General features: G+C 43.5%; 1 protein-coding gene across 25 annotated transcripts in view; it reads right to left on the bottom strand.

Moving 5' to 3' along the window:
• Positions 1-12,058, bottom strand: part of TMEM164 (transmembrane protein 164) — a 345,939-nt gene that overhangs the window by 231,000 nt on the left and 102,881 nt on the right. For 24 of the 25 annotated variants that reach the window (XR_013412573.1, XR_003725745.2, XM_077987823.1 and 21 more), the window contains one exon: positions 6,033-6,099. The exons of the other annotated variant lie outside the window; for it this stretch is intronic. Coding sequence is in view for 22 of the 24 variants with exons in the window: in XM_077987818.1 (XP_077843944.1) it covers positions 6,033-6,099 (67 nt within the window). In the remaining 2 variants the exon portion in view is untranslated. The remainder of the gene's footprint in view (positions 1-6,032; positions 6,100-12,058) is intronic. 25 annotated transcript variants of the gene reach the window in all.

Raw genomic sequence — 12,058 nt, 5'->3', positions numbered from 1 at the left:
TGATAATAAGATAATAATGTGCTTAAGGCTTTAGGCCCTGAAGAAGAAAGGAGCTTGATGAAAAGAATAATTATCATGCTGCTTCTAGTAGAAGACAGATGGGTACAAACACAAATGCAGGCCAGGCTAGCGTTTTTGGTCTGGGAAGAGGGCTGATATAGTATCTTAACTTTCTTTTCTGTATCCAGTCTCCCTTGCTAAGAACATTCTGCATTCAGAAGAAACTCTCATGGGGGTTACAGGGCAAAAAGCAGAGCGCTGAGGTTGCAGCATGGGCCCAGTGTCTCATTTCAGGGCCAGATCACTAGCTTTGCACGTGAGTACCATAACTGAAAATCTAATCTGTTCCGTAGACACCCTACTTAGCTTCCACCTCTTGGCTTTAATTTCCTGAAAGTGGTTTATCCTGGATTGGATGAGATTTTTTTTTTTTTTTTTTTTTTTTTTTGAGTCAGAGCCTCGCTCTGTTGCCCAAGCTGGAGTGCAGTGGCGTGATCTCAGCTCACTACAAGCTCTGCGTCCCAGGTCACACCATTCTCCTGCCTCAGCCTCCCGAGTAGCTGGGACTACAGGGGCCCGCCACCACGCCCAGCTAATTTTTTGTATTTTTAGTAGAGACGGGGTTTCACCATGCTAGCCAGGATGGTCTTGTACTTCTGACCTCGTGATCCGCCCACCTCAGCCTCCCAAAGTGCTGAGATTACAGGCGTGAGCCACCGCGCCTGGTTGGATGATATTCTTTGCAAAGTCATGGGTATAGATAAGGAACCCAGCATCACCATCAGGACAAATGGCCAGTGGCTATAACAAGGAACTGACAAACTAGACAGCACATCTATTCCCTAAGCTATGAACTATTTATAGCCTAGGCAGGAAGACATTAACATGGGATCCATAGGTGGGCTTACAGAGGGGAGAGGGGCTAGGAGAGGAAGTGGTAGTCTGTGTCCCTCCTGAAATTGTCTGCAAAATTGTGTGTAAGTGCATTTATCTAGGAAGAGGCTCTATCACCAGCACACAAACTCTCCCTGAATTTCATTCATGGAATAGAAAAATAACTCTGAAGTCTCAGTCAAGAGATATGGGTTCTGGGAGCACCCACCTTGACTACTTAAACCAGTCATTTATCCTCCTAAATTCACCCTCTGGAAGATAAGATTACATCAGACAAGCTTTGAGCTCCCTGCTAATCTAATAATCAATAGGTTCATGATGTACTTCCCCTCCTTCCCTCCAAGAAACAAAAGGGCGTATCACTGGAAATCACCCTTTAATATAATTCACCTGAATCCAGAAAGAGCCCACCCCCCCCCCACCTTTTTCCAGAATCCTAGGTGTAAAGAGCACTTACTTGTAATATGGGTCACTGGAATACACAGTCCTTCTTTTAGGGTTCAGCTTTGAAGATGGAGAACGCAGAGAAACTGAAGCCTAGGCATTCTCTAGCTGATTTGCAAATCCCGGTGCCAGTAAGTCACAGGGCAGAGCAGAGCACTAGAAATTCACTGAGGACCCCACATCCTTTAGCTGACTGTGGCAACTACTTTGAACGCCCTCTCACTCTGTCTTTGTGTATGTGAGTATATGTATATCTATGGTACCGGTACACACAATGATCAGTTCATTTTATTTTTCTTGCTTCCTCATTACTGCTAATGAGCAACAAAATAAAATAATTAAAAAGATAAAGGGCCAAGAAGGAAAAAGTCAAAAGCTGTCTTCCTGCCTAATTGGATCATCAGGTTTAAGAAAGAGTTGCCAATCTTCATGTGTCTCATGTGAAGTCAATCTGAGCTCAACTAAGGGGCTGCAAGGCAAAACTCCCTAAAGCCAGAGTAGTCCAAGAGAGGTCCCAATCATCTAAAAGAACCAGACCTAACCCAATTGCAAATACATAGGCAAATGGAGATATCCCCAGCTTTTCTAAGTTCTTTTCTTTAGAAAAAGAGCACAAAGATTGACCAGATTGACTGGAATCACTAGTTAAGAGACAGCCCAACAAAGAAGTTTCAATGTCAAGAAAGGTTACTTGAACATTTTTGGTAAGTTAGTTGACTACAGCCTCACATTTATTTGGAAAGTATTAGCTGTTAATGTAACAGATATACCAGCACATCTGCTATGACATGGGGGAAAAGGAGGGAGGAAGGAAAGCAGGGTTGGGGGAAGAAACAGTGGTTTCTATATAGGGTAGTATGGGTGCTATGAGCTGAATTGTGTCCCCCCAAAATTTGTACGTTGGAGCCCTAACTCTTAGTACTTCAGAATGTGACTGTACAGTATTTGCAGATAGGGCCTTCAAAGAGGTGATGAGGTTCAAAGGAGGCCATCAGAGTGGGCTCTATGCAATCAGATGTGTGTCCTTAGAAGAGGAAATTTGGCTAAACAAGAGACACTAGGGATGTGTGTGTAGAGAAAGGACCATGAGAAGAGGCAGCATGAAGGTGGCCATCTGCAAGCCAGAGAGGCCTCAGAAGAAACTAACCTTGCTGGCACTTTGATCTTGGGAATAGTAACAGTACCTTGCCTCATAAGTTTATTGCAATGATTAAATAAATTAAGCCATGTAAAGCACTTAGAACAGTGGCACATAGCAAGCACTCAAGAATCAGCAGCTGATAGTGCTGCTACTGTTACTTTTTATTTTTTTAAAGATGGGGTCTCACTCTGTTGCCTAGGCTGGAGTGCAGTGACATGATCATAAATCACTACAGCCTTGAACTCCTAGGTTCAAGCGACCCTCCCACCTCAGGAGGGAGGGAGGAAGTCTCAAGCAGCCTGGACTACAGGCTTGCACCACCATGTCCAGTTAATTTCTATTTACTGATTTATTTATTTATTTGGAGGCGGAGTCTCGTTCTGTCGCCACGCTGGAGCGCGATCTCGGCTCACTGCAATCTCCACCTCCTGGGTTCAAGCAATTCTCCTGCCTCCACCTCCCAAGTAGTTGGGATTATAGGTGCACGCTGCCACGCCCAGCTAATTTTTGTATTTTTAGTACACACGGGGTTTCACCACGCTGCCCTCGATCTCCTGACCTCGTGATCTGCCTGCCTCAGCCTCCCAAAGTGCTGGGATTACAGGCATGAGCCACCAGGCTCAGCCGATTCTTTTTTTTTTTTTTTTAAGAGATGAGTTCTCACTGTGTTGCTCAGGTTGGTCTCAAACTCCTGGCCTCAAGTGATCCTCCCACCTCAGCCTCCTGAGTAGCTGGGACCACAGGTGTGAGCCACTGCACCCAGCAACTGCTACTGTTATTGATAAAGGGACTAAGGCTACTTCAGCAGACCTAGGGAGATATGTACCTTTTGTGTAACAATACTGACTGAATGAAAACTTCACCACCAGCTTTCTAACTGATTTCGGTACGTAATGGAGCATTTTGGGGCCCTCATTCTCATGCTTCTACAGTGAGAATCAAAATTTCTGTTTACATTCAATGGCTTTGCAAGAAGGTTATTTGGTCTTCATTGGGGGAAAGGTCCTACTAGAAAGAGAGCTGAAGGTGGCCTGTCTAGAGGAACTATATCTATCCACCTCAGCAGGTGCTGTTTGGCCAGAATTGTGGGCTGGAAACACTCCAATTCAGGATCATTAACTCTATTAGCCTAGGGGGAGATTTTCTGATGCACCTTCCTTTTCTGGGATCTGACAGAGCTGCTGAAATTTGAGAAAGCAGCTCTCTATCTGCCTGACCTCTCAGTCGCCTGAGAAAACAGGTACAAGGGGGAGCAGAAAGATGGTAAGATAGCATTGGATCTATTTTTCTGCCCTAGCAGGTTACCTCCACAGGCAGGAAGTAACTTCTGCTCCAACCCTGTTCCACTTCCCTGAGGCAGGAAGGACTTAAGCTGTGGTATGGGAAATTCGCTGTTTTTTGTTAACTGTTGTTTTTCAATTTGGTTTATTTTTACCATTCTTTGAAATTATCCCCTCTACCTCTGAGACCAAGGCAGGAGTTCTGATTCTACAGTTCACCAGGTGAAGTCAGGCAAGTCACAGACCATGGGAGATGTAGAAGGCAGGGCAACAGTGCCTGTGTCAGTGGCCTGTGCCCACTGATCCCAGCTCACAGGGGAATGTTGAACCAAGTGCACCCTATTAAGACAGAGGCTGTGCCCCCTGCACTCCCCAACACAGACGTTACCCTCCATCAAAAGCTCAAATGCTTTATCTGTAAGATGCTTTGGGGTCCTTGGCAGAAAAGATCTAGTCCATATAAGCTACCTTGGGAGTCCTGCTAAAATGTAAATTCTGATGCAGGTGTCTGCAGGTGGCCCCTGAAATTCTGCATGTCTAACAAGCAACACCCATGTGATGCTGATCCTAGGACCATACTTTGAGTTACACACTTGGAGTAACTGTGAGTTATGAACACCCGGGACAGTGATTCTTCAAGAGTGGTCTAAGGACCCCCTGCATCGGCATCACTTGGGGACTTGTTACAAACATTCAGTCCCTGCCATTACTTGCAGACTCTCTCAATCAGACCTTCTGGGGATGGAGCCTGACAAGCCTCATGTTTGACAAGCCCTTCAGTTGACTGCTATGAATGTTACATTTCAGAATCATTGCATGAAATCAGGGGTTCTCAACTCCCACTCCATGCTAGAATCACCTGGGGAACTTTTCAAAACACAATGCTCAGGCTTCATCACAGATCATGAACTCATCCTCTCCAAGGGCGGGGCAGGGCATCAGTGTTTGTTTTTAATTTTATTTCTAACTGACAAATAATTGTGGGTACTTATAAAGTACATACAGTATGATGTTTTGATATATGTTTGCATTGTGAAATGATTAAATCAAGCTAATTAGGTGAGCCTGGAACATATTAGGGTTCAAAATTGCTGCTTTAGATGAATGCTTTCTCTGTTAACTTCTACTGATATATGACATGCATCTTGAAAATTGTAACTATCATAAAGGTATACATGAATATTTGTGGGGAGGAGATGACAGGAATATTTGTGGAGAGGGAGCAAAGCATAGCTGTGGTTTTAGGATCAAGAGGCTTAGGCTCCAATCCTAACTGCCACTTGGAATTTTACTCCCTGAGAAAAATTTTCTTCCTCTGTAAAACAAGAGGCCATAATTCTTGCCCTGTCTACCTCAAACACTGTTATGCGAAAAGCCTTGTACACTGTAAAATGCTATCCAAAACTGAGGATTATCAATTAAAGATTTAAACTATGATCTTAATGTTTAAGGCAAATTTAAGTCAGAAAGCAGTAGTAATAATTTTACAAGTGATTTCTTTTTCTGAGCTTCTCAATGTGACCTGCTAATCCCTCCACAGTCCCACATTTGGGATTCTGAGGACACAGCTCTGCCAGCCCAGCATTGTAGCTCCTGCTTCTTTCTGGGCTGGTTTATCACCCAGCCTGCTGCTGCGACCATGGGATTCTCCCTGCTAGCCACTAGGGGCTGTTTGGTCCAGACTGGCCCATGGGTTTGGGTGAATGGGGAAGGAATCTAATTCTTGCCCTAGGAAGTCCTTGGAGAACTAGACAGGCTATGAGGCTCCCACAGCAAATTACTCAAGGCCAGTGTGGCTGAATCTTAGGACACCTGAAAGCTCCTTTCTTTCCATTAAACCTCTCAAAGAGTTTGTATAGGTTTCTTTGGTCTGCCCTGGTTATTTTACTTTTTTATTTTTTTGAGACCAAATCTCACTCGGTCGCCCAGGCTGGAGTGCAGTGGCACAGCGTTGACTCACTGCAACCTCTGCCTCCCGGGTTCAAGTGATTCTTCTGCCTTAGCCTCCCGAGTAGCTGGGATTGCAGGCAAACACCACCATGCCTGGCTAATTTTTGTATTTTTAGTAGAGATGGGGCTTCACCATGTTGGCCAGACTGGTCTCAAACTCCTGACCCCAAGTGATCCGCCCGTCTCGGCCACCCAAAGTACTGGGATTACAGGCGTGAGCCACCGCGCCCAGCCAGCTATATGTATATTTTTAAAATCACATGGGCATATGGACAAGTACTGCTTTGGATGTTGCTGGTACATTTCCAGAAGGGGCTACTTACCAGCCGAGTGTTTACCACAGGAAAGAGCAATGCCAGAAGAGCTCCATTCAACATGTGCATCTGTAGCCTAGTGGGAGAGAAAGATAAAGTTCAGGTCATACTCAGTCCCTGATACAAAGGGAGAAAAAAGACATGTCACGTTCAGCCACGCCATATGGAAGAGAACTATGTATACAAGTTGCTCTCTGTGGAAAATGGCACTAGAGTTTGCACAAAATAAATTAAAAGTGGCATATTTTGTATTAACTGAAATGTTCTGAAGAGCACCATCACTGGCTCAGAATCCCCCGAACACCTCCTGAACATGCTTTGGTTACAACAATTTATTACATAATGAGCTCTGTGCTCCCTAAACATTCAGTCAGTCCCAATCAACAGCTTCAACTGCTACAGCTTGGGCGGCATTAGAAAAGGGGAACTACGGGAGGTAAGTGTTCTGTTATTACAGTAGAAACCTATTTATTATAACATGGCTGCTTATTTACACTGTCATGTATAATCCTTTTCCCCAAACAGAGACTTAGACAGAAAAATATTGCTACAACCCAGGAAGCCAACTGCAGTGTTTTGCAAACTGTATTTCCCCACTTTCTTAGAAATGCCCTCAGGAGCAAAAGTGAGCAGCCTTCCAGGCTTTCATTTACATATTGGGCTCTGTGACTTAAAAGCAAAACAAAAAAAGAAAAAATAAGAAGAAAACCACTGGTCTCCAGCACTGGTTAATGATACTGTTTCCCAATCCCAGTGCCAGACTTGTTAAAGTACATGCATATTAGAAACCCTTCATAAGTCAAGCACAATTAACTCAGGAACAAACCCTGCTTGTGAGGGCTCTGGGGATGGATTTAAGTAGCTTCCTTCATTATTAAAGGAAAATGGTTCTTTGCTACTAAGAGAGATGAAAAGAATGACAGTCTGTTCCTCTTGAAGAAACATTGATTTGATGGGTTATGGACAACCACCACAGAGGCAACATGCCTCTTAGACCTCAACACTAGCTGCAGGTCGATATCAATCTCTCTCTCTCTCGCTCTCGCTCTCTCACATACACACACACATACACACACACACACACACACACACATGCTCACACAGCATACCTCCTATGCCCTGGCTGGGAAAACAGTCCACATGTTGAAGACTCCCTAGAACTTCAGCTCTTCTCTTGGCACTCACAGATGTGTTTGTAAGACTAAGAGATGTGGCTGGGTGCAGTGGCTCATGCCTATAATCCCAGCACTTTGGGAGGCAGAGGCTGGCGGATCAGCTGAGGTCGGGAGTTCAAGACCACCCTAGCCAATATGGCAAAACCCCATCTCTACTAAAAATATAAAAATTAGCCAGGCATGGTGGCAGGTGCCTGTAATCCTGGCTACTCGGGAGGCTGAGGCACAAGAATTGCTTTAACTCAGGAGGTGGAGGTTGCAGTGAACCAAGATCATGCCACTGCACTACAGCCTGGGTGAGAGAGCAAGACGAGGGGAGGGGAGGGGAGGGGAGGGGAGGGGAGGGGAGGAGAGGGGAGGGGAGGGAGGGAGGGAAGAAGGGAAGGGAGAAAGACTAAAAGATGTTACAAGAAGACCCCGGAGAATGGCACAGAAACCCCAAGACTGCTTTTCACTTCCCCTAGTCTGTTTCTTCCTATTGTTCTTTGTCACCAAAACTTTGTGAATAGTGATGGTGTGCACTTAATATATTCCAGCCATCCTTAATCAAGAACCAGAAGAAAAATAATAATATTCCAGGCAAGTATCTGATTAACTGCTTTACATGAACTTTCTTGCTTAATTTTTATACCAATCTTCTGAGATAGGTACAATTACTTTTCCCATTTTGTTGATAAGGAAACGTGTTTCAGAGAAGTGAGGTGATCTGGTCAACATTACACATAAGAGAGTAGAGTCAGAGTTCAAAACCAGGTTTATCTGACTGCAGACCCCAAACTCTTACATCTCTCTTGCTGCCTTGTATAGAAGCCCCTGGTCCCCTCCTCCTGCCAAAGTATGACCTCAGGTGGAGGGTGAGAATGTTCCTCTTTCCTTCCTTTTAGTTTCAAGAGTCTCTCCACCTCCTTCTTCATTCCCTGCCCCTGGCTTAATAAGATTTCAAAGGATAACTAAAGTGGAAAAGGCTGTTTGGCTACCCAAGGCCATCACACTCCCTCAGATTAATAAGGCTTGACCTGGTCCATAAAAGGGAAGAGGCACACCAATGCAATGTCACTCCAGCCTCCCTGGGGCTGGCCAGGTTACCACAACCCTTTTTCGGCAGTGTCATTCAAGGTGGCACCCCGTGTCTGACAAACCTGACAAACGGAGTACTAAAAATTCTGGCTCAAGCCTTAGTATCTACAGCAGGAGCTATTAACAGCCATTCCAGGCCTTCAGTGAAGTAGAATCTGGCTTAATCCCGCCCCTGGGCCCTCCTATGTGACAGCCACAACATAAAAACTCACCCTGGGAGAGCAAAAAAAAAAAAAAAATCACATCAACAGTCCAGATGAAAGTTGGATTCTGGGCTGGGTGTGGTGACTCACACCTGTAATCCCAGCACTTTGGGAGGCCAAGGCAGGATCACTTGAGGTAGGGAGTTCAAGAGCAGCCTGGCCAACATGGCGAAACCCCGTCTCTACTAAAAATACAAAAATTAGCTGGGCAAGGTGGCAGGCGCCTGTAGTCCCAGCTACTCAGGAGGCTGAGGCAGGAGAATCACTTGAACCTGGGAGGCAGAGGTTGCAGTGAGCCGAGATCATGCCATTGCACTCCGGCCTGGGTGACAAAGCGAGACTGCATCTCAAACAAACAAACAAAAAAGCTGGATTCTGGTGCCAGGCTTTGCTATGGACCTCAAACGAAATGTTAGCATTTGCACAGGGTCAATTAGACATTTGGGCACCAAAAGTTAAATCTTGGGGTTGATGGAACTGATAAGGGCCTATGGATGGCCAAAGATGAAGATAAAACTAACATAAAGATCCAAAACAGTTAAGTCCCTAGATAAAGACAAGCATTGCTCTGGGTTCTCAAAATTCAGTTTATGCGAGCTATATATATGCCAGAGGGTGAATTATCTTTAATATATAAAGAAGCCTTACATACTAATAATCACAAACATTTCTAACATGTATTGAACATTTCTATGTGCAAATCATTGGGCTAAGGATTCAAATACATCATCTCATTCAGTCATTAGAGTTTTTATTATAACTACCATCATCTTCTTCATTTCATATCGGAGAAAACCAAAGCTCCAAGTGATTAAGTGATCTGCCCAAGATCAAACACATAATAAGTGACAGAGGCTGAAGTCAAGCTCAGATGTCACCAAGTTTCAAGCTTGTGTTTTTGCCATTGTACTCTGCTTTAAACCTATGGCATGAATGTTACATATGTTCTGTGTGTGTGTATGTGTGTCTGTGTTTCTATGTGTGTATGTATCAGACTGCAGGCCAGGAAGGAAAAAGTTCTTGAATGCCATTGGGGCAAGGAAGGTCATGCCTAAACCCCTTGTGTGTTCTGTGGCAACTATCCTGATCACACAACTACATTGTCCTTTACAGACAAAGCACAGCTCTACAGGTAAATGACTGACCAACTCAGAAGCAGAGGCTTTTGTTTTAACTTTATACCCACCCGCAGCCTGCCACAAAAATTTGTATTGGGTATGGCAAATGGCTATAGGGCCACTAGAAACTCCTGTGAGGGAGTTCCCTCATCTGTACAATAGGAACCATAATAGTACCCAACTCATAGGATTGTTATAGGGAATTATATTTATAAAATGCATTAAAATGTGCGTGGCATATAGTAAGACTCACATAAAATGTTTGTTAAATAAATGGTGAAGAACTCACCTAAAGCCTCAAGATGGATGGATGGATGATGGATGGATGATGGATGGATGGATGGATGGATGGATGGATGGATGGATGGAAGGAAGGAAGGAAGGAAAGAAGGAAGGGAGGAAGGGAGGAAGGGAGGGAGGGAAAGGAGGAAAGGAAGGATGGGAATGGAAAAAGGAATAGAAAAAAATATATATGAGAGACAAACTATTTAAAAAATTCAAAGTGTCAGAAAGAGGTCCAGAGAAAGCAGATGGACAGACTGAAGGCCAGAACCAAAAAGTAGAGCTTGGGGACAGACTTATATTTAGTTAGTCATACTTATAAACCTCCTTGCCAGCTCAGAGTATTGGTCATTGTATTATATATACAGTTGATCTTTGAACAATGTGGAGGTTAGGGGCACTGACTTCCTGAGCAGTCTAAAACCTGCCTATAACTTTTAACTCCTCTAAAACTTAACTACCAATAGCTTACTGTTGACCAGAAGCCTTACTGAGATCAATTAACACAAATTTTGTATGTTATATGTATTATATATTGTATTCTTACAGAGAAGAGAAAACATTAAGAAAGTCATGAGGAAGAGAAAATACATTTAGAGTACTGTACTACATTTATCAATACTGTAAGTCTGCATCATCTGTTCACAAGATGAATCGTCCATCTAAAATAGTGGGCAACTGCAGCTGCAGACCTCAATCTATCAAGCAATTCAACTTTTCCTTGTAATGTCTTAACTTTTCTCTGCTTCTTGGGAGCACTTCAGCATGACTAGTGCACTTTGTATGGGTCCTCTGGTGTTATTCAACATTTATGGTATTGCACTAAACATGATGAAAAATGCGAGAACCACAAGGATCACTTTTTATTGGGATCCACCATTTACTGGAGAAAGAAGAGCCTATTCAGAGATGATTAGGGGCACAGGGCATTATAAGGGATACTCACAACACCTGAGCTCACCGCAGGACGTGGCTATAAAATTATTACAGGAGTACAGTATGTACTACAGTTCATTTTATGCGGTTATGCTTTAATACTGCATCTTTATATCTGTTTGCATCTCTCAATTATGATGGCACAATGTACAGTCTGTAAATGTGTACATAAGCTTTGATAAATTTTAACTTCTTATAATAGATTGTGTATATTTTAGAGTAGTAAACTATAAAATACACTAGTGTCTACATATATTTATTCATTCATGACATACTTAACCTCATCTTAATCTTTTTCAATATTTCTAGACTATAAGACTTGCGTGCAAATTTTTTCAAATTGTCAAAAATCTCCAAACCTTTTTCCAATATATTTATTGAAAAAATCTGCTTCTAAGTGGACCTGCATAGCTCAAACCCATGTTGTTCAAGGGTCGACCCTTCCCTCATGTTTTCCATCCTGTTTAGTGTGATACTGTAATCACTGAGTAACACCAGGGGATCTAGATGAAGTGCCACTAGTCATGCTGGAAGTGCTCCCAAGAAGCAAAGAAAAGTCATGACATTACAAGAGAAAGTTGAATTGCTTGATATGCAGCATATATTTTATTTTCTGTATAATTTGATATTCTGATATCTTTAAAACCCTTTCTGGCTAGAGACAGCCTGCCCCCACCCCCATACTCCAGCCAATTCTTAGAAGATAGCAAGTACTCGGCCAGAAACATGCCTTTGATATGCAAACTAACCAATCCAAAGCCAGACCTCCTCTATCTGCCCCTTACACCCCAGGAGGCTATATTCCTCTTCCTTAATCGCCCCAGGGCCAGATATCAGGCAACTAGGGTGCACCCCTACAGCTTAGAGGCCTGCTGAAATTATTCGAACTAGCCAATCCTTAACTATCCACCCTGTCCTGCCTTGCTTTTCCTGAAAGGCAGTGGCCTAAAACTTCCTCCTTGCTCCTATCTCCTGCCTCCTCACCACCCTAATGTCTTTCCCAAGTGGCCTTGCCTAGTATCCCAGGCCTCCTATCTCTAGGACCTGTGAATATAATAAACTTTGTTTTTTCCTTACCCTCTCCTCTGTCTACTCTTATGGCCACATCTGACTGATCATCACAAAAGAACACAGGATAACCATTATTACTGTCACAAACATTTCCTATAAGCTTTTTTGGTTTTGTATAGGATGCTACACTGAGTCTGCTTAGCTGGTAAGAATCTGAGGCAATATGGCAAGCA

This window comes from Macaca mulatta, chromosome X (genome assembly GCF_049350105.2).
Source record: "Macaca mulatta isolate MMU2019108-1 chromosome X, T2T-MMU8v2.0, whole genome shotgun sequence".
Taxonomy (NCBI): Eukaryota; Metazoa; Chordata; class Mammalia; order Primates; family Cercopithecidae; genus Macaca; species Macaca mulatta.
Note: the sequence above shows the minus strand (reverse complement) of the source record. Positions and strands in the feature narration are given on the sequence as shown.